At 46.4% G+C, this 25,466-nt stretch overlaps 8 protein-coding genes across 8 annotated transcripts; 5 read left to right on the top strand and 3 right to left on the bottom strand.

Moving 5' to 3' along the window:
• Positions 1 to 942: 942 nt before the first annotated feature.
• N7479_006544 (uncharacterized protein) lies at positions 943 to 2,767 on the top strand (the record flags this gene model as incomplete). Its single annotated transcript, XM_057254238.1, has 6 exons — positions 943 to 1,027; positions 1,074 to 1,888; positions 1,947 to 2,168; positions 2,234 to 2,290; positions 2,338 to 2,674; positions 2,730 to 2,767. The coding sequence occupies 6 exons, from the start codon at positions 943 to 945 to the stop codon at positions 2,765 to 2,767; spliced, it is 1,554 nt and encodes a 517-aa protein (XP_057108100.1).
• A 1,236-nt stretch (positions 2,768 to 4,003) lies between these two features.
• Positions 4,004 to 5,070, bottom strand: N7479_006543 (cysteine-rich secreted protein; the record flags this gene model as incomplete). The annotated part of the gene is made up of 2 exons (XM_057254237.1): positions 4,004 to 4,518; positions 4,599 to 5,070. The coding sequence occupies 2 exons, from the start codon at positions 5,068 to 5,070 to the stop codon at positions 4,004 to 4,006; spliced, it is 987 nt and encodes a 328-aa protein (XP_057108099.1).
• A 2,694-nt stretch (positions 5,071 to 7,764) lies between these two features.
• On the top strand, positions 7,765 to 8,535 carry N7479_006542 (uncharacterized protein; the record flags this gene model as incomplete). Its single annotated transcript, XM_057254236.1, has 4 exons — positions 7,765 to 7,777; positions 7,865 to 8,068; positions 8,144 to 8,467; positions 8,519 to 8,535. 4 exons carry the CDS (start codon positions 7,765 to 7,767, stop codon positions 8,533 to 8,535), a joined length of 558 nt encoding a protein of 185 aa, XP_057108098.1.
• A 347-nt stretch (positions 8,536 to 8,882) lies between these two features.
• N7479_006541 (DUF2011 domain-containing protein) lies at positions 8,883 to 9,925 on the bottom strand (the record flags this gene model as incomplete). The annotated part of the gene is made up of 3 exons (XM_057254235.1): positions 8,883 to 9,233; positions 9,287 to 9,830; positions 9,900 to 9,925. The coding sequence occupies 3 exons, from the start codon at positions 9,923 to 9,925 to the stop codon at positions 8,883 to 8,885; spliced, it is 921 nt and encodes a 306-aa protein (XP_057108097.1).
• Positions 9,926 to 10,365: 440 nt separating this feature from the next.
• On the top strand, positions 10,366 to 10,985 carry N7479_006540 (LAMTOR1/MEH1 family protein; the record flags this gene model as incomplete). Its single annotated transcript, XM_057254234.1, has 2 exons — positions 10,366 to 10,604; positions 10,697 to 10,985. The coding sequence occupies 2 exons, from the start codon at positions 10,366 to 10,368 to the stop codon at positions 10,983 to 10,985; spliced, it is 528 nt and encodes a 175-aa protein (XP_057108096.1).
• A 917-nt stretch (positions 10,986 to 11,902) lies between these two features.
• On the bottom strand, positions 11,903 to 12,998 carry N7479_006539 (E2 ubiquitin-conjugating protein UBC8; the record flags this gene model as incomplete). Its single annotated transcript, XM_057254233.1, has 7 exons — positions 11,903 to 12,039; positions 12,100 to 12,281; positions 12,344 to 12,458; positions 12,509 to 12,546; positions 12,612 to 12,645; positions 12,821 to 12,887; positions 12,966 to 12,998. The coding sequence occupies 7 exons, from the start codon at positions 12,996 to 12,998 to the stop codon at positions 11,903 to 11,905; spliced, it is 606 nt and encodes a 201-aa protein (XP_057108095.1).
• Positions 12,999 to 17,351: 4,353 nt separating this feature from the next.
• Positions 17,352 to 17,890, top strand: N7479_006538 (uncharacterized protein; the record flags this gene model as incomplete). Its single annotated transcript, XM_057254232.1, has 3 exons — positions 17,352 to 17,354; positions 17,417 to 17,526; positions 17,623 to 17,890. The coding sequence occupies 3 exons, from the start codon at positions 17,352 to 17,354 to the stop codon at positions 17,888 to 17,890; spliced, it is 381 nt and encodes a 126-aa protein (XP_057108094.1).
• Positions 17,891 to 19,682: 1,792 nt separating this feature from the next.
• Positions 19,683 to 25,230, top strand: N7479_006537 (uncharacterized protein; the record flags this gene model as incomplete). The annotated part of the gene is made up of 6 exons (XM_057254231.1): positions 19,683 to 20,603; positions 20,664 to 20,912; positions 20,973 to 21,294; positions 21,359 to 23,072; positions 23,133 to 24,166; positions 24,221 to 25,230. The coding sequence occupies 6 exons, from the start codon at positions 19,683 to 19,685 to the stop codon at positions 25,228 to 25,230; spliced, it is 5,250 nt and encodes a 1,749-aa protein (XP_057108093.1).
• Between the last annotated feature and the right edge of the window lie 236 nt (positions 25,231 to 25,466).

The raw sequence follows: 25,466 nt of genomic DNA, 5'->3' as shown, positions 1-25,466 counted from the left end.
TATTCCGTGCGATGAGATCTCAACATGTGGCAATTTTGCGATCGCTATTTCTCTACACCCTTGTTTTTCTACATGTACCTTAAGCAGGTCCAGATACAGTACAGTATTCGGGTTTTGGAGATGGTTAATTCAGCCACAAAGAAGGGCAAAAAAACCCTGGGATCTTTCAGTATTGGTACTAGTACTTTTCCATAGGATCTGTAAAGTAACCCGGGCGATTGTTTTGTGGTATAAGACTGTCCAGTAATATCCCATGGATTCAAATGCTACATACTCCGTAGAGAACATTCTTTTAGCACCAATCATTTCTCGGGTTAGTATGTAAGGAGTCTACTAGCCTTGAGCCTCAGTTACATGATACTTTTGTGGCTCAGCCCTAGTGTATTTTCCCCCCGGATATGTCGTATGGATAAGGCTGTAAGAAGCCTGTGATTCCTACTATGTCGATACCATAATAAAATGTACTATTCAAAAATAGTTACCAAGGGCTAAGACATCGCTGTGCGAAGGGTGATTCTCCTGTTCTAACCTTGCAATAACGTTGACGTTTTTTTTTTCTTTGCCTAGGGACATCTAGAATATCCCACGGTTAACTTGATATAGATCAAATATGGATCCTCAATCGCTCTGTGAGTTTTAACCATATGTTAGCGACCGCATTACTATTTAGATAAAAGAAAATTAATCCATATACGCAAGCAAGTGAGTCCCCAGGGGGAATTTTCCCACAAAAAAAGTAAAGCAAGCGTTGGGCGTGAGCCAAACAACTTGGATGTCAAGCCTCACTTTCGAAGTCATCCTTCATCGATTTCTTTCCATCCTATACCACACTCCATACTCACATACCTTCCTATACCAATTCATCTCAGACAATATACACGATCGAGTCTCGGAGCCCGTCTAAAGCCGCACTCGCAGGCCAAACCAGCCAGACCGTTCACTATGAGGGCAATTGATAGCTTCCGAGTCCTTTCATATATCTTCCTAGGACTCGCACAGCTCAGTCGAGCGAGTGTCTCCCAGCACAGTAAGGCAGTCAGATATGTCTCAAATCATTCTACTAACCCAACAAGCTGTCCCAATCCTCGCGCCAAAACCGCCAGACATCGACGCGGTCTCTTTCCTCAGTTCCCGAGCGCCAGACCAAGGCAACATCTTCAATGAAGCTGTCAAGATCCTGGACTCGATGAAATCTTCACCCTCGTGCAACCGGCTTGCAGCGACAAAACTAGTGAAATCGTGTCAAACATTCAGCGATGGCAAAGACGGAGCGCAGGCGGATAACCCAGAGACACTCGACCTTCTTCGATCCGTCTATGCCGCACGCCTTGCACTGTGTGAGATCGACGGCACAGGCACCCCGATGCCTCCCTCATGCCTTCCAATCACTATTTCGCCACCTCCACAGAAGAATCGATTCGGGTTTGTGGGTCGGCACAGAGGTTCTGACCCTGACTCTGATGAAGTCCCGAAAGAATTACTGGAGCAGTGTCTCAGGACGCTCGAGTCGCGACCGCAGTGGTGGACTTCTTACAGCAACAGTCGACAGAACGCGCTTGTGATCTGCCATGCCTCGCGAACGGAGATGGAAAAAGATGAGCTTATTGACCTGCATCGATCCATTGCTAAGAGTAGTCTCAAGCTCAACCATGGGATTCAAGAGGCATTGCAGGATGCTGCTGCACGGTCTGTGCAGCAGCAATCATTCATACAAGCTGTTCAGTCACTCCAAGAAAAGATCGTGACCGATATGGAGGCGACAGACTCTGTGTTCAAACGAACATTCGGCAACTTTCTTCGAGAAATCGAAACTGGGATAATGTCTCTTCAAGATTCGATATCTGTGGGTTTGTCAAATATTCGGACTGGAACAGGGCTCCTCGAACAGGTAAGATTCAAAGAAGCTATGCTATTCGGAATTGAAACGTGTACTAATTGTCGACTAGGACATCCGGAACGTATCGATCAAAGTGGTAGCGCTTCAACAGGCTCTACAGGTTGCACATCAAGATGCAATAGCTAGAAGCCAGGAGACAGTGCTAGTCCAAGAAACCAATGCTGTTGCCCAGAAGAATCTCGCTTCTTCCTTACACCTGTCACTCGAGTCACTTCTGGACTCGGACATGGACAGAGTGTATCGAGGCATGCAGAAATTCGATACTGCAATGGTACGCCAAACATGAATTCACCTTTGGTGTATACCGTGAGACTAACCTTTCGTCTCTTTTTGTAGGAATGGCTGACCAGCCGAATGAACATGATCCTCGAGCAAGAAACCAGGATGACAGAGGTACGAGTACATCTTCCACATATCAACTCTCTCACTAACTTCCAAAGCGACTTCAAAACATGGAAACTTTTATACAACAATCCGAATCAAAAGCCAGCGAGTTACAAAGGGCTCAAGACCAACAGGCAGAGGCGTTATCTGCACAATCGCGGGCCCAGGAGGCCATTCAATTCCACGCACAAGTGTCGCAAACTTTGCTGGCCAAAACTACCGTCGCTGCTGCGAATTTGCAATCCATCATCGACGATGCAGCTTCAAAATCTAAGCATGTCCAGGGCTTCGGTATTGGGGGATCATCCGTATGGCCTCTCTGTGCTGTCCTATTCATCATTATCGCCGCCCAAAACATTAAGATTGCAGTCGCTTTATTTTTTCTCATTTTAGGTACGTGTGTTCTTCATAGTCAAGACTGATTGGGTGCTAATACGATGTGGCTTAGGGCACTCTGTTGCCTTGACCATCTTCAAATTTCTCTAGTTATACACATCCTGCGCAGTGATTTGCGAACCAGATATCATTGATACCCCGGCGTTATCTTTTTTTTTCTCTTTCTCTTTGCTATCTCCACCATTTATGCTTGCATCGCTTATGCTTGGAACCTCGGAATTCATTCGCTACATCTAGATCTATAGCAATGGAACAATAAAACATTTAATTATTGGGAGCTACATATCTCCACTTTCTGCTAATAGTATGGAACTAAATGGGGAGTGTGTTTCAGAGAAATAACATAAAATGAAAGTGCAAGCAAATTAGCGCCAGCACAGCCACAATAGCTGTCAAGAGGCCAAGATAAGCTGCGGGATAGGACCCCCTTTATATCGCCAGCAGCCAATAAAAGCCCATTCCCAACGCATTGGAAACAGCGTCCATATGTACTCCATACCGGCTAGTGGGGTTCTCCTATTTGAGATGCTGCCGCTTTAACGAGGGTGCTCTGACTCATGCTCCTAGAGTAAATATCAGCACAAGCTCAGGCTACGCCAAGGAGAGATCTGGGACTAATTTTGCTGATACATATATTCTAACTGAACTAGTTGACAGCCGCCATGAAATCTTTTGCTGATACGATTGCGGAAAGAGGACAGGTGCCTTCGAATTTTACAGCTTTTCTACGGCCGTTGCTGATGATCCAGACATTTCTGTATTATATTTATTTACATAGGTTTCAATCAAGTTGGATCAATTGAACTATTTTCTTGTTTGTATATTCACAGTACTTAGTAAAAGCACGAGGCATTGGTTAAGTTGGTAAACAATAAATTGACATTTTGTTTTAAGTGTCCCCAGATCAGTTTTCGTAGTCTTTCCCGAGGGCTTTTCATAACGTTGACCTAGGTGAAGATGCGCATGCCAAGCTTAAGTGTACAATTCTATCAGAAGAGGTCTACGGAGACGTCTAGGTGCATGGTAGAAATGTGAAATAATTGAAGAGCCGAGAAAGCTAAGTGTTGAGCTAGCTGAAAACTATAATCTCTGGCAAGTCCCTAACGGTAACATGCACAGAAGTAAAAGAAATTGAAAACAATCGTAATGACAGTAGCGTGGTGTTTGCCGTGAAGACGACCAATTCCTCCGTCTCCAGCCACTAAGCCTTTGTATTCGGTACTCGCACCATAAACGCGACATCCGGAAGGAAGTTGAAGTCCATTCCGTTCAATCAAGTTCATCACCGCCTGTAATATGTGCAATAGGAGGGACGATGAAGGTGGCTCAACACTCCATTTTACCACAACATTGGTTGGCACCGGTCTTCCAAATACAGTTGTTTGACTCCTCGCGAATAGAGCAGGGCACTTCGGTAATTTCATACTCTAAGCAAGCCTCGGGATCCTGCTGTGAGAAGGTAAGACCGGGGTTCGCATCGGGGCAAGCCTGGAGTAGTCCAGCCTCGAGTCCGGCAATACAGTACTTGCCACAGGGCCACTTTGTGAATGTGAATTTTCCGGCATTGAGGAAGTTCGGGGTCTTAGTGATGTGCGCTCCGTTCTGATTATTGTTGAGCCACTGGCCGGCGTCGTTTCCAGGCTCCCGACTGGAGTGGAGGTCCTTAATATAAACCTCGGTGCCCGGGTTAACAGGGAGACCGGAGGCGCAATTCTCATCGCGACAGAGCTGGAATTTGCCTGGAGTAACCCAAGGATACTTTCCAGGAGCACGCTCTGAATATTGACCCTCATTGAAAGCCAGCGGGAGGCCCTTTGTTCCAACAAAGCCGTAGCATTTGCCTGATCAGGGGAATTAGTTATTCGACTTCGGTCATGAAAGGACGGCTTCTTGCTATGAAGAGTCTTTTTGATTCACATACCGGTTGTCAGACCCGAGGTACATTGAGGAGGAGGCTTGCAAGTACCGTCGGTACCTTCAACTGTCCCATCGGGACACTGGCACACGCCATTGACTAATACCTTCCCATTGGGGCATGTCTTCTCCTTGCATTCGGTGCCGTTCCATTCTCTACCATCCGCGCAACACTGGTAACCATTGTCTTTGGATCCGGTCAAGTCATGGCCGTCAGCGCAGCAGTGCCATTCGGTGTCCTTAGACCCCTTGAGACTGTTGCCGGGCAGACAGCACGTTGCAACTGTCTTATCGGCACTGATGCTCAAAGGAAAGGCTGGCGAGCATTGAAAGCCATCACGAGGCATACCAGTTCCCCACCAAACGCCATTGCCGATGATATCAGCATCAGGTGGAATATCTCTCACGTTGACCTTGTAGCCATAGGCAGTCTGTAGCTGCAGGAAGAGAGCGAGATAGCTGATAGAAGAGCGCTTCATTGTTCCGAATAGTAAAGAAAGATATATTCGGTAATATAAGAAAGTGATACTCAGTGATCTGTGCTACAAGCCTGATAGCTGGGTGATCTTGGCCCTTTTAAAGCTCGTCTGTTTCCAATTTTGAAGCTCATGATCAACCCCTCAGCCCTCTTGCTGGATGACTTGTGACTATGTTGTAGTTGATGCGTCGATGTATCATATGTATGTATCATATACTAAATGCAGCCTCACTACAAAGGAATGTCTGTGATACCACCTGGGTATGCGTGTGACTTTTGGGGTACATAATAATTAACTTTGATCTTTTGCGGGACAGAATGCGGCCCGTACCGCGTAGATCTACCTATCCATAGATCATTGCCTTTCTCCAGTCTTTTGAATTTAGCCCGCTTCCAAAGTCACATACTGAAAAATCGAGATGGGCTTAATTTCAACACCCACGGATCAGGCCCTTGACATTTAGTGTTTATTCTGATTGAAATTACTATTTAGATGTTCGAAACTATTCAGCTATGCCCTATACTTTGTGTCCGTTTTTTCTTGGCGGTGGCATAGTCACAAATTAGCACACACAAGCAGCATTCCAAGGTTGCATTATTGGATCCCCTTACCTCAATCAAACTATATTCATGATATCGTAAATTGCACCCCTACTTGAGTTCCTAAAACTTAGGAGATGCCTATTTTCAATTGCTCCCGTGTTTAAATAAGGACTGTTCTTTCTTCTTAATATCGCTTTTCTATATACCCAGCTCAGCCTGGCCAGGTCGGCAAAAACGATACAAAGGAAATTGTGAGAGCCTCTTTGCTACGTTGCTGATATATCAGCACATACTCTACATACGTGAGTCATCTGGTCTACCTACATTGCAGTCTGGGTCGCGTAAGCCATCTGGTTTGCATTGCTATCTTGACCCCATAGTCATCTGGTCTGCATTGCAGTCTGGGGAACGTAAGCTGTGACCACCACGCTGCAAGGTCCTCATGCGGATCAGTAGCAGTGGGTGAACATGATTATAGGCTTGGGCCTAGAAGAGACCCATGTAGCATAAGGAGTGGAGTACTCTGTATAAAGTTGCATTATTTTCTAAATCCATTCCACTTGAGTTGCCTTCCAATTGCCGAGATCAGTCTTGGTATCTTGTGACTTGAAGTATTTCCTTCCATCGCCTACCAACATGGCCGCCTCTGCCCTTGGCAAGTTTCCCTAAGCCTTCAAACATGTGGGTGGAACCACGGTGGCTTCATTCTCTGACGAGGGAGGGATTAATTCCGAGACTCCTACGATCTCTAAGCGCTCAGGGTGGTCAGGCCTTTCAAATCGGCTGACTCAATGGGCAATCCAATACTATTTATAGTTGCATTCCAAATCAAGAGAAACAAAGAATTATTCTATGTGGCCTCACTCAGGGTACATCTCGGCCTTTTCTATGATCGGATGTTCGTAGCATGCATCTTGCCAGGATCCAGTTTGAAGAGAACCGAGGGCAAAACCTCATCGCTGCCTTTATCCCAGACCACATTCTTCCCATTTTAGTTGATATCGGTAATGGAATGCTCGTCAATCCTGGTGGACGTGTGGAGCAAACTCTCATATTGCTTGGCTTTCAGTTCGCTGCTTCGCGGTCCAACGACTACCCAAAATACTGGATGCAAAACATCTGCTATACTGATCCTCCTATAGTAGATAATAGCTCTCCCTCCAGTCTGGATAGTAAAGTCCGTGAAAAATTCAGCGTACTTTCCACGGCATGGAAATACAGGGACCATACTACACGAACCGAAAGGCAAGAAGCTGTTAGGCCAGTCCTTTCTCGAGAAGACGGAGTAGAATATCAGCGTACAGTGGTAAAATTTTGTTCCATGTTCATCATCTGGATGGGAGTTGTTTTGATAATCTTCTCTTGACAAAAGTGCACATTTTGCTAGTTATATCATCCATTGTTTTCAATAGCCTCTCGATTATATGTATATTTTCCCCAGAGAAGTGACCCTGTATTAATAGGTGTCGATGGTTGTTATTGGGGAAAAAGTACCACATAACGCCTGATATGTGGTACAAAATTCCACCTAGTGCATAGGTACATACTTCAAGGTCCCGCTGTACTTATTGCGCTTAATCCTCTACCCTGATCGTACATTTTGAGCAAATTAGATCGCTCATGTAATGATCAGTGAGTGGATGGTTTTCTCATGTGATATCTGCCCAGGCACATAAATATATGTACAACATACATATGTATGTACCTACGGAGTACCTACATACATATGGACCTCGGGATGTAGCCCTGGAGTCAGATGATGGATCCATCCATGGATCCAAAGATGCTTAATTAGCTTATGTAATGACGGGTCAGGCCTCCCAGGTCGGGAGTGTGGCGTGCTCAATTTTACTTTGAAATCGAAAAGCGGCAAGAGATTAGTACTAAAATGGGAGAGGAAAGGTCCCGAATCAGGAGTGCTAGGCGTTATCCAGCACATGAAAAAGACACTAATTCCAGAAGAAGAAAAAGAAAAACAAAAAAAAATAGAAACTCTAAAAAGCATAGATGAGGGTCGTCACGTGGGAGTAAATAGGTAGATCGACTGTGCGCTTCTCCTCCTTTTCGAATTTCGCAACACGTTTCTCATCGAGTGTCGAATCGCATTTATCAAAGCCTCCCATTATCCCCGATCTCAAATTCGTCGATCAAAATGCCTGGTGTTCGTGAGTGATCCCAACCATCCCCTATACTTCCGACCCAATATTTGGCGCCCGTCGCAACCACAAGTACATAGCGCTAACATCTCCCAGCACCCGACGCCCTCGAGCAGGTCAAGAGAGGCTTCAAACGCTTCTTCAGCAGTCGCAAGAAGGCAGCGAAGAAGCAACCAGCTCAGAAGGCCGAACCCGTCCCTGCTGCTGCTGCTGCGACCGCTGCCCCCGTCGCTGCTGCGGCCAGTCAGACAGCTCCCGCGGAACCCACCGCCCCCGCTGCCACCCCGGACTCTGCCCCCGGTATGACACTCTTGTCGATTTTATATTAACTTCGTCTCATTTTTGGTTCCCAACTAACTTTTCGATTTGTTGTAGATGCTACTAAGGCGCCCGAGGCAAAGGATGTGAGCACTGCGGAGCCTGTCGCTTCCCCTGAAATGTCGGCCACTGCCGGCCCCGTCGAGACTCATTATGAGCCTGAGGCTGTTGCTGCTGCGCCTGAACCTGTTGCGCAGTCAGAAGCCCCTGTTGCTACGACCGAGGCCCCTGCTTCTAAGCCCGAGGAGCCTGCCGCTAAGGTTGAGGAAGCTGCTGTTAAGCCCGAGGAGCCTGTTGCTAAGACCGAGGCCCCTGCTACCGAGGCCCCTGCTGCTAAACCCGAGGCTGCTGCTGCCCCCGAGGAACCTGCTGCCAAGGCCGGTAAGTCGATTATCTTCACGGCGCAGAGAATAAAGCTAACAGCGATGCTAGATACGCCCGCTAAATAGAAGTGTGATTATCCACTCGATTGGCAAGAATAGGGTTTGTTTTCTTGGCAAGTCCGATATAACTTGCGAGTGCTTTCTTCCAGCTCCCTAAATCGTTTCATACCCTCAGCGTTGTATATTAATCCGTTTCACGAAGCCATGCATTGCATGCTTTTTTCTTCTTACATATTGGCCACGATCAGACCGCTCAATACCATGCAAAGCTCTACTTATCTATTCCAAGATTCTCACGCACTGTAAAACTCCCCTATTAATTTGATATATTATGCTATTGTTGCTGACGGCAAAGGAGAAAACAACACTCCTACGGGTATCACATTAAGAATCTATCCTGATGCTAGATAGTTTCATTCCTCCCCGCCCGATGAATTATCATCACCATCAGCCATGACGAGATCTTCAACGCTGACACCCGCCGCCGCAGCCTTCTGCTCTCTCGCCTTTTGTCTGCGCTTGAGTTTCCTTTCGCGGTTCTTCCTCGTCCGCTTCTCTGCTTCATTTTCCTTAGCAGCTTGTGCGGCCGCAGCCCGTTTGCGCAACTGTACTCGTCGCTTCTTGCCTGGCTTCTTGCGTGTAAGTGGACTCTTCGAGACAGGTGCACCTTCTACCACGTAGACGGGAAGACTATTGGCTGGCCGCGGCAATTTGGTCTGGTGTCGCTTGAGATGGATGACTCGCCAGGGGAGATGGCAGCCAGGCTAGGAGTCAAGTTAGCAGCTGCAAAACTAATCAAAGTGGGGTGGTTACATACCCAGACTAGCGAGTTAGCCCATGTCAGCATGTGCTGCCCGCTAACGGCCACATCCTCGAATTGTTTCTTCTTTTCCGCTATCCGGATCTCGTCTTCGGCAGTAGGTTCGCTCCTTGTGCCCTGTAGAGAAGGTGTAGAGAAGTAATAATCCCATCCGCGGGAGGCTTTCACGAATCGTCCCTCGGTGCCAGCGCCAGATCCCGGTGTCGGTGAATGCAGCCGAATCCTCAATTTTTGGGTAGTTGGGGCTGGCTTTTCTTCTGTGCTTTTCTCATCTGTATCCTTTCCTGACTGCTTGGTGGTATCTTCCGTTGATTTGGCGGGGGCGCTGAATAGCCGGAACTCGAATTCTTGTTCTTCATCTTCGTTCTCCGCAGGCTGTGAGGGATCATTATCCTGGCTGTTTGTCTGCTCTGAAGTGTCCAATTGATCGAGATTCAGTAGCTTTCCTAGTCGGGCATATGCATCCTGGGCGGCGGCGTCGTCTGGTGCTGGTGATGGCGAGCGGGAGGTGGCTGGAGAACGCATCTCATCGCGGCGAACGCTGTAGAAGCCGTATTATTAGTTGCTGGGTATATTTAGAGAGGCATGGATGAAATGCCTGCTCACATACCGCTTAGCATCTGGTAGATCGAACATCGTGTGTTGTGTGGGGGATAGGAATAAGATCAAAATGCCAAATCAAGAAAAATGATGTTTCCACGGCGCACTGCGGCCACGGCCTAATGATATGGCACGGGCCGCCCAGCCTCAACTTCCGACTTCGAACAAGTCCTTTTTGTCTACAGTGTGACTCTCTACTGCGCCATTTGTTTCATTTCATATTCCCTGTTTTCTGCATATTCCACACTCTTTACCCTCTGATCATTCTCTCGCCTACTCCAACGAAGGGCACCTGCGTCTCAACTATTGGGGTGATTAATGCCTCGTGTCCATCGCATAGCGCAAACGTTCAGCCAAGAACATCCCCGATTCTGAATTCCTGATCCCAGTTCCCATAAATGGGTATCTGTGCCTCCTGTCTCGGCGGGAATCGCCACGAATCTCCTGAGGTGAGTCCTTCTAGTTTCCCGCCCACCATGTTTACCGCAAATTACCTCAGTCTGATGCGCGATGCGTGGGATGCCTGGCGGAGAGTGCACCTGTCTAACCTTTATTTCTTCCAGCCCGAGTCTTCACGTCTACTCGAAGAGGATCCTTATCAAGCTGGGTACGGGTATGGAGCACTCAACCATGCTCAGCAGGTCAGCCAGCCGGATTCGGAATACGTGAGGCGTGAGAGGGAGGCGCTGGAATCTATTTGCCAGCGAACATCTGAGTGAGTATACTATACTAGCTGTCTTTTGTTCTAGCATACGGCAAATTAGCTTGGGATAGGAACTGTGTTCATGCTAATCATCTCTCTCCTAGCTCCGTCATTGATATCTGGTCCCTCCAACCACAACCACACCTTCGACCCCAAGCAACCCTCCACACCCCTATTGCGTCACCCGCTCCATCACAAAAAGCTGATAAAACACCCGTGGTATCTACCCATCGCACATCACCGCCAAGCCGTCCCTCCTCCGGCGCATCAGGAACTGTCCCGAAACACTGGGGTGAAGTTGTCGTGAACCCGAACAAGAAACGGTCTCGTGCCGACATCAAAACAGATGCTAAGGTCAGCCATGATGTGTTTGGAGTCTTGAACGTCACCTAAAATGGGAAGTTTGGAACATGCATCGCTGCACATTCACGATGACGATGTACACGACAAACGAGGGTGCGGGCCTTAAGGATTAAAAGAAAGGGTGCAGATAAGGGTACTGGAAACCCCGTTTTTATTATTTTCTTGCGCTGCGCTGTTATTTTGGGAGGTTTTATTTTTTGCATTGATCGCAGGTCGACTGTTTTTTCGGACATACATGGTCATTCCTTCTTTTCCCCCCATTCTTGGTCTGATAATACCCAACGGCGCAGACTCTTTCTTTTGTTATCAGATTTTTTTTTCCTTCATCCTAACTTGGTTCCTTTTCTTGTTGGCGTGTTATGTCATTTTCTGGGTTTGTTTCTCTGTCTTCATATCATCTTACTAGTTGTGCATTGTTTGTGTATGTACTTTTTCTTTCTGAGTACCGGACTCCATCCTTCCCTTTCGTATAGACACATAATTTAAATTTCGTTATAAAGTGAGTTATTGTAGATTAGGCCAAATATATGCAGGCACTGAAAGCGTTAATCGTTCAAAAAGGCAGGGGTTATACACCGTAGGAGAGTCAGCCCACAAGTTCGAGATCATGATAAAATTGAGGTATCATGGGAATCAAAAAAAAAAGAATATCACTCTTCAAACCTATGAGAGATTCGGCATCAATTTTGCAACCCGGAACTCCGATAAGTATTGCAAATGCTTTGGGTGGACCGAAATAGATAATAATAATACTAATAATCGAGAACAAACATGGAGATTGACTCGAAAAAAGAAGGAAATGGATACATGATAACTCCCCTTATGACAGAAACGAAAACGCCCGCTGATATCCATTACCAGTATGGGAATAGAAAAGAGTAGAGTGATGCAATATGTTGGTGCTGGGTCAATCCCGAGCCCAACGAAAACGTTCGCAGTGCAGGCATTTAGACATCGTCCATAGTGCCAGCGGGCTCTTCGCCGCCAGATTCGTAGCTTCCTGCCGAGCTTAGCTCATCCTCAGACTCGGTGTCCTCGTCTGCTTCATCGACAGCTTCTTTGCTAGCGTATTTGGCAACATATTCTGGTGGCGAATTGTCAGTATAGAATAAGAGCATATATAGGCCTTTGGATTGTAACACACCCTTCACCTTTGCCTCATATGCCTTGGGTTCCCGCATCATGAGCGCTGCTGCCTCTCCGTTGAGAGGATCCGAAGGGTTGGGGTAACGGAGAAGCTGGGGAAGAAAGACCTCGAAGATGTTGAGCATATCGTACATCGGCGACCAGGTCTGGTTGATCACATCAAGGCAGACTGAGCCGGACCTATGGTAGAAAATGGCATTAACCTCTGACCCTGCACACATCTCAGACCAAGTCCAACTCACAACTCATCGATGTTTGGGTGGAAGATTCTGTTGACGAATCCGATGCTTGGGCTCTTGTATGGGTACTGATCAGGCAATTCGACGTGGATTTTCCAGTGGCCTCCGGTGAAAGGTGCTAGGAATGTTAGTACAACCTAATACCGGTCAATCACGAGCGAAACATACTCTCGTCCGGGCCCTTGAATCGAACGTAGAATTCTTGCCTGTTAGTACTAATTAGTATCGGAGATCTTCAAAAAGTTGATTGCAGGATGTAGGAAGTACATACACTAGATTTCCAAAGTCAGCGTATAGATCCATAACTAACAAGAGGGTCAAAACTTACTGTTATCATTGACTAGTGTCACCTCGTAGTCACTCATCAGCCTAGAGAAACTGTTAGACTACTTCCCAGGAGCTGAGTATGCCTGCCAACGCCGAACAAAAAGTTTGGGGAAAGCGGCCAAATTCAAAGGGTGGGGGGATTGTCGGTCGTACATCCTAGCGGAAGGTTAGTAGCCGTATATTTTGGATGTTTTTGGACTTTCAGAGCATACTTCATGACCTGCAGAAAGAAAGACAAACGTTATTAGCATCTCTGGCGACCCTGGGGATTTATTGGACTACCTGCGACGGTACTCACATCTGTCTCGATTCTGCGCTTCGGGCTACTCATGTTGGCGGTTTGAATAGCTAGAAGACTTTCGACCTTGAAAATATTATCAGCTGCGAGCTCTTACAGTAAAAGCAGACGTGGCAGTGTCAAACTGTCGTGATTCACGAAAGCAGATATTCCCGGAATTGGAGCGGGGAAGTAATGGGCGGGGCAGAGTACTAACTTTGAAATAGTTGATGAGGGATTAAAGGATCGAGTAATAAGTTGTAAAGTGACGAGAATAACAAATGTCAGAGAATGTCTCACTTCTCAGACCTGCGTAAACGAGATAAAAAGAAGAGAAGAGGCTTGAATGATTAGATCGGGCATGATGAGTCGATGAGTCAGCGCCGCGCCAGGGCTCGGCGTCATGACACTGGGATAGATGTGGATCCATGTGGATCCATGCCTGAACATGCTAGGGATGAACAGACACCTAGCCAGGGTGCTGCCAAGGATAGACCAGATGTATATGGTGCGCATTAACCATGGCCTTTTGATTATACGTCGGTGGTTTTCTAATTCTCACTAATTTCTACTTTCTTGATCGTATTTCCAACGTGAATATACGACAAAAACAGTGCGTAATGCTTAGGTCAATCAGACTACATATTGAAATCCTTTGTCTGTTGATCATGCCCAAATCGACAAAGTGTGCAATTAAATGCGCCATTCCTAGATCATCCATGCTCTGTTAGGTACCTCTAGTTAGGTTAAATTAGGTCACGTGGCGTCCACGTGACCGGTCGCCTCTACCACGGCTGATCTTCTGTGCCCATCTACCTACTTCATCGAGATGTCTGTATAATTCTTTTGGTCTTAATCCTTATCTAGGTCTGTGAAAACCTGACTGGGTCTAGTTCTGATTCCAAGTGTATATATTAGCTGTATGTCCGGGGCATGACTGTAACATGTAGATTTTGAAATTAGAAAACAGTACCTACAAAAAAAGACATCTAAATGGTTGCCAAAAAAGACATCACGAGGTCGCTCATGCGGCTGACTATTCTCGTAGATGTTAAATACGTAGAAGTAGCAGTATTTACCTTAATTTAGGCTGTAGCTGCGATTTTTCCGAACGGGTACTGGCGCTTTATAAGAGCGCTCGGGGTCCTCATGCTCCGAACAAGATTTGTGGTGCATAAGATTCTTGGGGTCTTCGGCTCTCATTTGTGTAATTGCGTCATAACTTGATACCACATCCGCATACAAACGTCCACTCATCTACTTTGGGTGGCGGCCTAGTGACGAAGCCACACAGGGACCACGGGAGCTTCCTCTCTATTCTCATCTAACGCTCCAAGGTTCTGCTTTGATATCTTTTACTCAGTCTATTGAAAATTCATATCTTGTATCTAGTCTCTCCTATCACAGAGGTACAAATATCACTCTATCTTTCCTACTTTATACCCATACTAATCTTGGAGGCTTTCAACACACGATAGAATCATGGGGTCCTTCGATACAACCTTTGTCTTCGACAGAGACCATAATGACTTGCTGAGACATGGGTCAGACTACGTCCATCGGTCCAGACTCACTACGTTATTTCTGGCAGAGCACGCTCTACGTGAACTAACGCAGCGTGAGGAATGTTTACACCGCAAGGTTATAGCCTTACAAAAGGCTATGGCTTTCGAATCTGATGGGAAGTGTGAAGCGACCCAACTTGAAAACACAAATAAAGAGCTTGAAACGGTACAAGCGCAACAACCAGTAAAGGAGTACGCCCTTTACCTAGCAGAGCGCAGATTACACGCAAAGTTTAAAGCCTTCTATGATAGCCTAAGGCGTGATGATAAATGGTTTATGCGCGAAGAAATGGTTCAGGACTGTTCAGATCGAGGCGGGTGTTGTAGCCGGGAATGTGGATGCTGTGAACTGAGGCATCTGTCTAAAAGGAAGAAAGGCAGAGGCCATTGTACCGTGGAGTGCGGGTGCTGTATCAGCTTTCGAGGTTTCGAGCTCCCAGAGAAAGAAAAACAGGAGATGAGCGAGAATTTCGAAAAAATTCTGGGAGAACATAATTCGGCCTACACTATACACTTGGCAAATTGCTCTTTTTGTCCATTGAAATTAGAGTCCCCGAAGCAACGAACTTTTAAAAAGTGGTTTCGCTGATAGGGAAGATTGAAAATACCCCCATTTACTTTACCGGAGAAAATCATTTGCTAAAATATTGGATTGCTTAACTACTGAAATACGATATCTGGGATTTAAGCCACTATTTCTGACGGGTGTCAGAAATTACTTATACCTTTCTCTGACCGTTGTTAGAAACTTATATTTCTCGAGGCTCGATATAATGGGTTAGGTGTACGGAGTATTATCGATTGAAGTAGTAGAGGGGGGCTTTATACGTATAAGTAATTTTCAATGACAGTCAGAGCAATATAATACCGCTTAAAGGTAAAAAGCAAGAATGTTACCTTAATGCCTAGTCTAGAACTTAACCGGCCCTTACGACTTTTGAAGTAAAAAGTTGTAAGGGGATTAGTTAGCTTCTACAACGAACTCATCAATCTCTCTTCTCACATTACACCATGCATCTAGGCGTATCCATAGACCTCTCTTAACAAAGAGTATGGTGCCATTTGCGAAATATGTATATCTGTATCATGTGGCTATACATCAAGCGCTCCCAAGGTTGGAATCTCGAATTATTATTTCAATTGTACGACCACAGCAACCACAGCAAGAGAGCCCAGCTCCATCAGAACCATTGTAGTGGGAGTGTGAGTCCTACCATACTTGTTACCTTGGTTGCTTACTTATTTATAAGGACTAGTTTTCACTAAATAACTCGGTCCTTTTTAGACTGCAAATAGCTTCATTGAGGTAAACTTTTGACACGGAATGAATATTGCTGGACAACTACAAATATCAGTCGATATATGGTTTATGGTGCTCTGAGCTGTTGCAGCTTCTATGTCTCTGTCTGCCTCCCTACTTTGTATCTATCAGCATATGCACTACATTTCCCGTTTGTAGACAGCAGAGAAAAGTGGCGAGAGGCTTCATTTGAGAAAACGTTTCTATGGATGATAACCTTTTTATTCAAAGTTTGTATCTCAATCAATCCAAAGATTTCGACGTATGGCATCTGTAGAAGAAATAACAAGTCTGGGAGCGTCGATCAACAGAATGATATGACCTGGGCGTATCTGAGAATGTCTATTTAATATTCTAACATATCAATACCGTAATAACTTGGGTTTGAGGCTATATATATGATTCGTTATATGTTTTTGAGCGGTATATTGCCTCCCCGCCTCTCTAGGCGGTTTGCGCAATATATATTTACCTGGAGGGCAAGACAATGATAGAAGCTGCATATATAAATCTGCCAGAGCAATCATGACTACAATCTCGAGAGCGCAGCCTATGCTTTCTGCTAGTTCGGGCTCTAATGCGTCTTCTAGAAAATGAGCATCAGTTCACTTTCCCTTTAGATGGGCTACTATTCCCTGGTTCTTATTGATACCGGGCTCTAACTGAAAAATGACAATGAGTTTACTGGGCTTGCTCCTGATAGACTGTAATCTATCGAGGATATTGAAATAAAGGGCCTTGAAGTGTAGATTTTCATCCAGGGTTTGCCTTTCCTTTTTACAGAATGCTTTTGGTAGGAAGTCACGATTTTCGAAGAGGAACGAACGGCCTAAAAAGTCAATTTGGTCCAAAACTAACAGAGAGCACACTTATTCATGTTCTCTCTGATCTTTCACGCAACTTTCAGATCAAAGTAAAAGAGATTACACTGCTGTGTAGATGAGGTCAAAATACGGTCGGCTGTCAAGCAACAACCCACTAGTCATCATGAAACGGCGAAGATCAACGATGAAGATGTTCTCATTTTGATTGGTTAGGATATACAACGTCAATTTATCAGACCGATCCATGGTTCAATTGTTACAACTCGACGGTTTGATCAGAACAGCTTCACTTTACTCTCACTGATCTTTCACTTTGTAAAAGGATTTACTCCAATTATAACTGAAATTTTGAATCTCCAATAGTTGTTGCCTTTGTATAGACAAAAGATCCGTGAAAATCGACTAGGGATCAAAGGATCTATGGATTTGAAGTAAGAGTAAGATCAAACCAAGCCGTACTGTACAAACTTTAAACGTTGATCTGAAGGATCAGGGGTGCCTGCCTCTAGGTATATAAGTAAGGCAACCCCCCGTAGAGTAAAGGCCTGTAAAATCTCATTATATGTACCTCATAGGGGTACCAAAATGCCTGCAAACACAACTGTCCTGTCTGCCTTGCCAAATGCAGAGACCCTGATTCCTGGAAGGGCCAGCTTATCGCTGCCCTCTTTGGCCTGGCTGCGCTGGCGTTGGTTTTGGGGGCCGTAATCTGGATTGTATGGTACGTATGCTCTGATTTGCTCTCTCTTGATTTATCCATCGTTCTAATAGATATATGCGTAGGTTGAACGGCCAGCGGGCCCGCCTGAAATACCCCTAGGCCGCGTTCACCGAGGAGTACCTCAAGGAGAAGAAGGCGAAGAGTGCTCCATGGTGGAAATTCTGGGCTCACGGTGAGTAACTCGAGAAGCGCTTGTGGGAAGTGTGGGAATCAGAAAACATATCAATACTAAACAAGAATGTCTCTCTAGCCAGCAATGAGGAGCCAGCAATAAGGCCGCCGCCGGCACTGATGACGAAGCCTTCCTCGTCAAGGGGAAGAAGCTCTCCCCTCCTCGCCTAACGGTCCTGTGTGACGACGCGTCGGCCAAGCCGACCGGTTCGGAGCCCTCCCCATACACCCAAAAGACGGCCTCTGAGACTCGGGTGATGTTTGTCGCACCGCAGGGCCTCCCCCTCCCCCTCCCCCACACGCCAACCGAGGTTGACTCTGACATCCTTTCGGCAGTCAAGAAAGCCCTCAAGGGCAGTGGATAGAAAGGGAGGGAAGGATGTGGTGTCATGGTCGGGGTGGTCGGAGTGGCTTTGATATGCCGCCGACATCTTCCAACACCTCGGCTATGGCACCAGCAAGAGGAGGAAAAAGAACTTCGATTATGTTGCTTATTGTTTGCTTAGGGATGGTGAATCTGCTCATTCTTTTCCTCGCGCAGGCCGACCCCCTGCTGCTCAAATAGTACACATGGATGTACTACAGTTTTTTGGTTTTTTTGGTTTTTGGGTCTGGCTTTGGGGCCTTTTCTTTTGAATCCTGTCTTGTTTTCTTTGTTTCGAATTTGGATTGGGATTAATCTGATGTGGATTGGTTTTGAATAGGTCTTGTCTTCTGTTGATTTTGTCTGTTGGGCTTTTGTTTTGGGGTTTCTATCTATATAACCATGGTCCGTCCCCCTAGAACCTCGTTGGAGTTTTCTTCTGCTTTGGTATTGTTAGTGGAATTTTGATTCCTGAATCTTCCTTTCGTGTCTGTTTCTATGTCTATCTGTAAAATTGAGAACTAAAGAAAAAGACTGTCAAAAAGACATCCTAACTTCCTAAGGCCGCATAAGCGGCCGATTATTCTTGTCTAGGTAAGTGAGTTTAGAAAAATTGTGCTCAACTTTATCTCTTTCTACATATTCAGTCATATCAAGTCTCAAGGAGATTGGAGAAGGTGGGTACAAGCCATTATTCGATGATGCAATCGGAGGTCATTCGCGGGCCACTTGTAATAGAGCAAATACGGGCTGAATATGGAGGTTGCCTCAAAGTATGCAATAGACCTATTGGAAAGTATCAATAATTAGATGAGACCTCGGGATGGATTTTATATTAATAAGTGCGCCGCCTTAGCAACTATATATATCGTAGTGTATAGTGACCACTGGGACTTTGGTCCTATTAGCGTTTAGGACGACCAATAATATCTCTACCGTTTCTGAAGTGATTTTTAAAACGGTGGTAATACTTACTTCAATTGTTACATCAACTTTCTGCTCAGAAATTTCCGTAGAAGTAAAATAGTGGCCATTTATCTGGCCTTTAGACGTAGCAATACGAGATCTGAATGACCTGACTGACTAGTCAATTTAAGATGATATTGCAGACGTCATATTTGAGAACCTGCTGGGATGTCCTTTATTCAATGTCTTTCTTGATGTATTTTCAGATCCGTTTACGCTAGGCTAGACTTCTAGCGGTGCAATATATATGTGTTGTTGGCCATAAAGCACGATATTTAAAGCAAGAAGCGACCACACAACAGGGGACCCGAGTAGGATCTCAGCAAGAATACCCACATGTCCAAATCGCTTAAGTATAACATTTAACCTGAGTGAGTAAATCGTGCACTCTCCGCAGCAACTGATTGCGCAACAAGCCTCCTCTTGGCAGACCGCTCCGGGATAATGTGAATAGTCGGTGTATTGCCCTTGTGATAGGTCAAAACTACACTAGCCAGGTCTTCTGATGTCTCACTAATTAAGATCCAAGGAGTTGAGTCCCACCTGGGCATCCAAACGAAATAAGCAAACATAGCAGGATTTGCTTGATGCTTGGTAGTTGTACGAAGGGGAAGCGGAGCGGGAGCGGAGAGGAAAGGATTGGTTAAAAAGAGGCAATAGTGGGCCTGTTGCCTAAGGTTGCCTAGGGGTGCCTGGGCGCTAACGCTAAGTGGATATCGTCAAACTATAAATCCAATCTTTGGTCTTTCTATTTAAACTACGTGCTCTCCGGATTGTGTCATTCAATTCACATACCGTAATCCTATTACATCTGCACAATCGGCGACATGACTTCTTTGCCCTCTCTCCCAGTGAAGCACAATGACTTCGTGAAGTATGTCAACTCCAACCCGGAGAAGCCCATGGCCGACTTGGTTCAGCCATACAACGAGTATGATGCCATTTTGCGCAAGAGATTTGCCCAGGAGCCATCTCATCCATCAATCCAAGATAACTATGTCAATATTGTTCCTCTGTACGACCACACCGGTTCCACAGATCTTTCCATTCGAGCCCGAGATCTTGCTTCGGAAACACCAGAACAAACGGGGAAGTATCTTTTACCCCTGAGTGAAAAAGAACGGAAACCACATGGTTCTGCAGCAATAGTGCCCTCTTTGAATGAGTTTCAGAACAACTTCACACTCTTCACAGAGGGCTCTTTAAGTGACATTGACTGGTCCAACGTTGTCGTTGCTGGTAGCGCGGTTGTGACCTCGCTTTTGCCTGTGCCAGAAAAATATCGCAACTCAAAGCGTGGACTTCGCAAGTACTACCATGAAGAGTTTGCTCCAGCTTCAGATGTGGATCTCTTCTTGTATGGCCTGAATGAGGAGCAAGCTCTCGAGAAGATCATGCACATCGAGGATAAGATCAAGAACACTATCCTCTATGAGACCACGACTATTAGGACCAAGAATACAATTACCATTGTTTCTCAATATCCGAACCGCCATGTGCAAATCGTGCTTCGCATCTACCACTCAGTCGCTGAAATTCTCACCGGCTTTGACGTGGATGCTTCGTGCGCGGCTTATGACGGTAGCCAGGTCTATGCTTCCCCGCGTGCAATTGCCGCCTGCATCACACAGGCAAATCAGGTCGACCTAACTCGACGATCCCCTTCATATGAGAATCGTCTGTCTAAGTATTCGCACCGAGGATTCGAGGTTTTCTGGCCTGCTCTTGACAGATCTAAGATTGACCCAGTGAGAATTGAATCCTTTGACCGGGTAGATGAAATTCCAGCGAAACTGATGTTGTGATAGACTATCTTTGAGCGAAGCTTTACCAGAACTGAAGGTCTGGCACGACTTCTCGTGTTGGAAAAACTTCCTCGATCTCAAGATCGGGACAACTATCTCCAAAAGCGGCGCGAGGAACGAGGCCGTCCTCCTCTGAATTTGTACTTGCGACGTCGTCACGGCAAAATGCTGCATGGTAACATCAAGGACGACTGGGAAGATGAAGTCCCTGAATGGCAAGAGCAAGACCAGGTGTCTGACTACCACACCTTTGTTCGTACTTTCACTGCAACTGAGAATGCCGCCCCTTAATTCTTACTGACCCTCTAATAGACTATCCCTTACGGTCGGAGATTTAACGCGAAAAGTATTGAAAAGTTACTTTACACCAAGGATTTGTTGCTGAATGCCCAATGGAATCAGCCCAAAGAGCGTACAGTTTATCTCCATCGTCATCCAGCGTTCTTCGGCGAGGCGGAACACGTTATTGGAGACTGCTGTGGATTTTGTCCCAAGCCTGTTACCGAGGAAGAGGTCAAGATTGCCGAAGAGGAGGCCAAGATTTATATCTCTGGTCATATTTCTTTCATCAAAGATGATCCCGGTCGCCAGGAAATTGGAAGTTTTAATCCAATCACCGAGACTGATTGGACTGGTGAGTGAATTGTCCGACATGTTGATTTTCCCCCCTGAATTATGCACTAATACGAACATGCTAGAAATGGCCTATGTCGGCCGTACGGAGAGACTTTGCCAGGCGATAGTGGCAAACGATGTTGACTCCGTGAAAGCTTTCCTTGCAGATGAAGGTACCAACCCGAACCGTCGTGATTACACTGGACGGACACCACTTCAACTCGCTTGCATGTGCTCGACCCCTGAAGTTGTCCAATGCCTGATTGACGGCGGCGCTCGCATGATTCCCCGTATGGCTGATGGGAAGACCGCGCTCCATCTTGCTGCCTCCCGGGGACACGTCGATATCATTCGAATTCTACTTACAAAGAGCAACGAGAATGAGGAAGAGGAAACCAAGAAGCAGGATTCTCTGAAAAAGAACAAGTCAGAGACCAAGTCCAACACAAACGACGATGAAGATATTGAGATGATTGACCAAGCTGATGCCATGTCTCACACCTCTGCCTCTTACGTTAAGGTCGAAGCTGACGAGAAGGAGGATTTGAATAAGTACGACACGCTCGAGGAAAATGACCTCGAGCCGGATGTATTCGACGTCAATGTCGTTGCATGGGATAGCAGGACTGCTCCTTTACATCTCGCTATTCTCCATGGCCACACTGAGGCCGTCAAAGAGCTTGTCACGTCCTTCGGTGCTGACATCTTGATGCCAATCAAAATTATAAATGAGCACTACAAAACGCCCGAGGCAGCGATTCTCAACCTAGTTCTCATCCATGCACTCCCATTCGAAAAAGCAAAGGAGATGTCGCAGACCCTTCTTGATCTTGGCGCTTCACCAGCCCAGGCAGACCTCAAGCAGAAGACACCGCTATACTACCTTGCTCATTCCAACAAGCTTGACATTCTTGACATTTACATGCAGCATGATGAGCCGGCCGTAAAGCGGGCAATCAATCACTTGGCAGTTGAGGGCTCGTCCTGGAGACCAGACTTTTCCTCGGTCTTGATGGCTGCAATAACTGCGAAGAACGCGCCCGCGGCAGTTAAGCTGTTGGATACAGGTTCCCACCACGAGATTGACCTTGGTGAGATTGTGAAGGCTATCATGACATCTAGAGGAACCCAGACCTACCACAACAACGATAGCATTGAGGAAGACGCAAAGTCCAGTGTGAAGCAGCCAATCTTGCTGGCTATTGAAAACGAGCTTCCTTTACTCGCCATTGATCTAATTAATCGCGGGGTGGATCCTAACAGCCCTAATAACCGAATCAAGGAGAGATATCAAAACAAGGGGAAAACGGTATTGGACGTCTTGCGCGAAACTTTGCAACGGCTCCGTGAATTCTTGGTCGAACGCAAGTACCAATCCTACCATCGTAACATTGCCATTCCACTGGATTCAAATGATGAGACATACTTGTCTGAATTCCAATCTGGTAGTTACAGAAAGTTCACTGCAGAGAATCTGCTCCGCAGTGTACGCAGGATGAACCGAGTGGCTGAAAAACAAGCCAGAGAAGATGAAGATAAGGCGGCTGATCCTGGCTTGGTCGAGAAGAAGGCCTTCATTGCCGAGTTGGTTCGCGACTACGAGAAGCTGGAGTTTATCCTGCTGCAAAAAGGTGCAATGACATGGGACGAGCTTTATCCTGTGCAGAATGTTCCAGTGCCATTCCCAGTGCACGCTTCGACCTGGAACCCACTGCATCGTACTGAGCCTTGGAAAGTCGAGTTCAAGTTCAATGTCCCAGCTATTACTGATAATGCTCGCGACGGATACCTAAAACTGTACGTGTCCCCTACTTATCCACGTAGCCTAAGAACATCTTGCTAACATTAATACAACAGTTTCGAAGCATCCTGGAATGGCAATATTGATACCATCAAGACCTTGACACTAGGCATGTGGGGATCTTTTAATGACCAACCACCACTTGAGATCGCCGTGACCGACAAGCATGGCCTGTCCGCTCTTTCAATTTGCATTATGCGCGGCCATTTAGCTGTTGCTAAGGCCGTTCTTCAAATTCTGCGCGTGCAGCACAAAGTGAAAGAGCTCCAGGGTCAGAAGCGCTTTGAGATTGATATTGATGAATCTGACGACTCTGACGACTGCGGTGGCTGTGGTCGTGGTGACTCTGATGATTCTGATGGAGAGAACGAAGGTCTTAACATTGTCAGTACAATAGTCGATGACACCTTCACCTACGAAAATATCGGTGAAGTTTCTAGCCAGGTCGAGAGCAAAGTTTCCCCTCTTGGTGCCTTCGTGGCATCGTTCAATGCCTCCATGTTTTTGGAGGAATACAAAGACGAGGAAGTTTGGTTTAACAGGGGAAATCCTATCCATCTTGATGGCTTCTTCAAATACGCTATTTACACAAACAACATTCCTCTTTTGGAATTCCTTCTGAAGACTGGACTGGATCTTGCTTCCGCCAACCCATCCGGAAAGGAGCCGTTCACTGTGAAGTTCGATGACTTCCAGATTGCAATTTCACTTGGGCGTACTGATTGTCTCGCCAAAATGATTCAGAGTACTGGAGCTGGCCTTCCTCTCGCAAAATTGAGTGATGACTGCGGCCTTGAAGAAAGAAAAGAGCCTCAGTACTACCCTGGGCTGTCCATTCGTGGCGCAAAGCGTGCCGATTGGGCTAATGCTGGTCGAGAGCAGCCAATGAAAGCGCAGACACAGCGTCCACCTCTTCTTATTGCGGCTCGTCGGGGTAACCTGGCCGCCACGGAGTTCTTCCTTGGTACCGCGGCTGCTCGCTATTACTTGGAGTATCTGAATGCGAATAAGGGTGATGAGAGAGTGAAACGATTGGCCAAGTCCAAGCTAGGACTCGAGGGCACACTCTTAATGTGGTTACACGCGAGAAGTAATTTTCCAACTGATTCATGATTTTTTCCAAACATAGCTAACCATATAAAAGACAACCTCGTTCTCCACTGCGCAATCATGGCTGAGCCAAATGATGAATCCGTTCGTCTGGTTCAGTATCTTGTGGACCATCACCCTGAATGCTTGGAGGTCCGATCGACCGAAGGACTGACGCCTCTTGCTTGGGCCATGTCCCTCCACAAGGTCCGCTTCGCTCGCATCTTGGTAGCAGCCGGAGCAAACCAGACTGTCCGTAACAAAGCTGCGCACAACCTCCTCCACTTGATCCTTGTATCGGACAGTGGTCGGGTCTGCAAGAACTCCCACCGATTCACCAAACTCATAGAGCTGCTAGATAAGGAGCTCCTCCCAACAATGCTCATGCAACGCGGCGGCGAAGGCTCAAGAACGCCTTTTGCACAATGGCTTAATGCTTACCACAGCTTCACGCCAGTGGATCCGGTCATCCCCCGGCCTCCTAACAGTAGCCAAACTGACGATGAAATAATAACCGCCATGACGAAGCTCGTTTTGGACCTGGGCAACTCCACGGACCAAAAGCATCTCGAGGTCTTTGGCGAAGCTGGAAACACACCGCTGCACGATGCTATCAAGAAGGGTTTCCCACAAGTCCTCGGACTACTCCTCGATCGTCGCCCTGACATGCTCAACCGGGAGAATGCCACTGGTACGACTCCTCTCGAAATGGCAGTTGATGCTTGGGTCAACAAGAGTACCTCTGGGCCGCCTTCCAGCCCTTCGCAATCATTGAATAGCCACCCTGAGTGGCAGAGCGCTATCAAGCGCGAGCCCCGATTCTTCCTTCCCGGTGCTAGAATGCACTACTCGAAAGACAAGGTTATGCTTCGTGTTTGCCAGAAATATTCTCAGCAACGGCCTACAAAGCGAAGACTTGTCAGTCTGTTTGAGGCGAATGAAGTCGCTAAGAGGTTGACGGTGGCGGGACGGAATACTGGTCGGCATGTTGGCTCTGAAGATAATACGGAGCCTACGGTTAAAGATGATTATGAAGCGTGGGGAAGCATGGCTGCTCATTGGTAGTCTGCTTGTATGGGGGAAGGTCGTTCATAGTACCATGTTTATATTTATTCCCACAGGTCTTATTTAAATGCATTCCAGTCACATCTAGTACTTGATTCCGGTTTCTAGAACTTATTCGCCCTTGATTATGTATTCCTAAGACCTCCTTTCCAATATAGGAAGATATATAGAAAGATACCGGAAGTCCACTGTTAAAGAGTATGACAAATATATATGCAGAAGAAGCAGACCATACG

This window comes from Penicillium vulpinum, assembly GCF_028829585.1.
Source record: "Penicillium vulpinum strain IBT 29486 chromosome Unknown utg000003l_segment0_segment0, whole genome shotgun sequence".
Lineage (NCBI taxonomy): Eukaryota > Fungi > Ascomycota > Eurotiomycetes > Eurotiales > Aspergillaceae > Penicillium > Penicillium vulpinum.
This window is presented reverse-complemented; position numbering and strand designations above follow the sequence as displayed.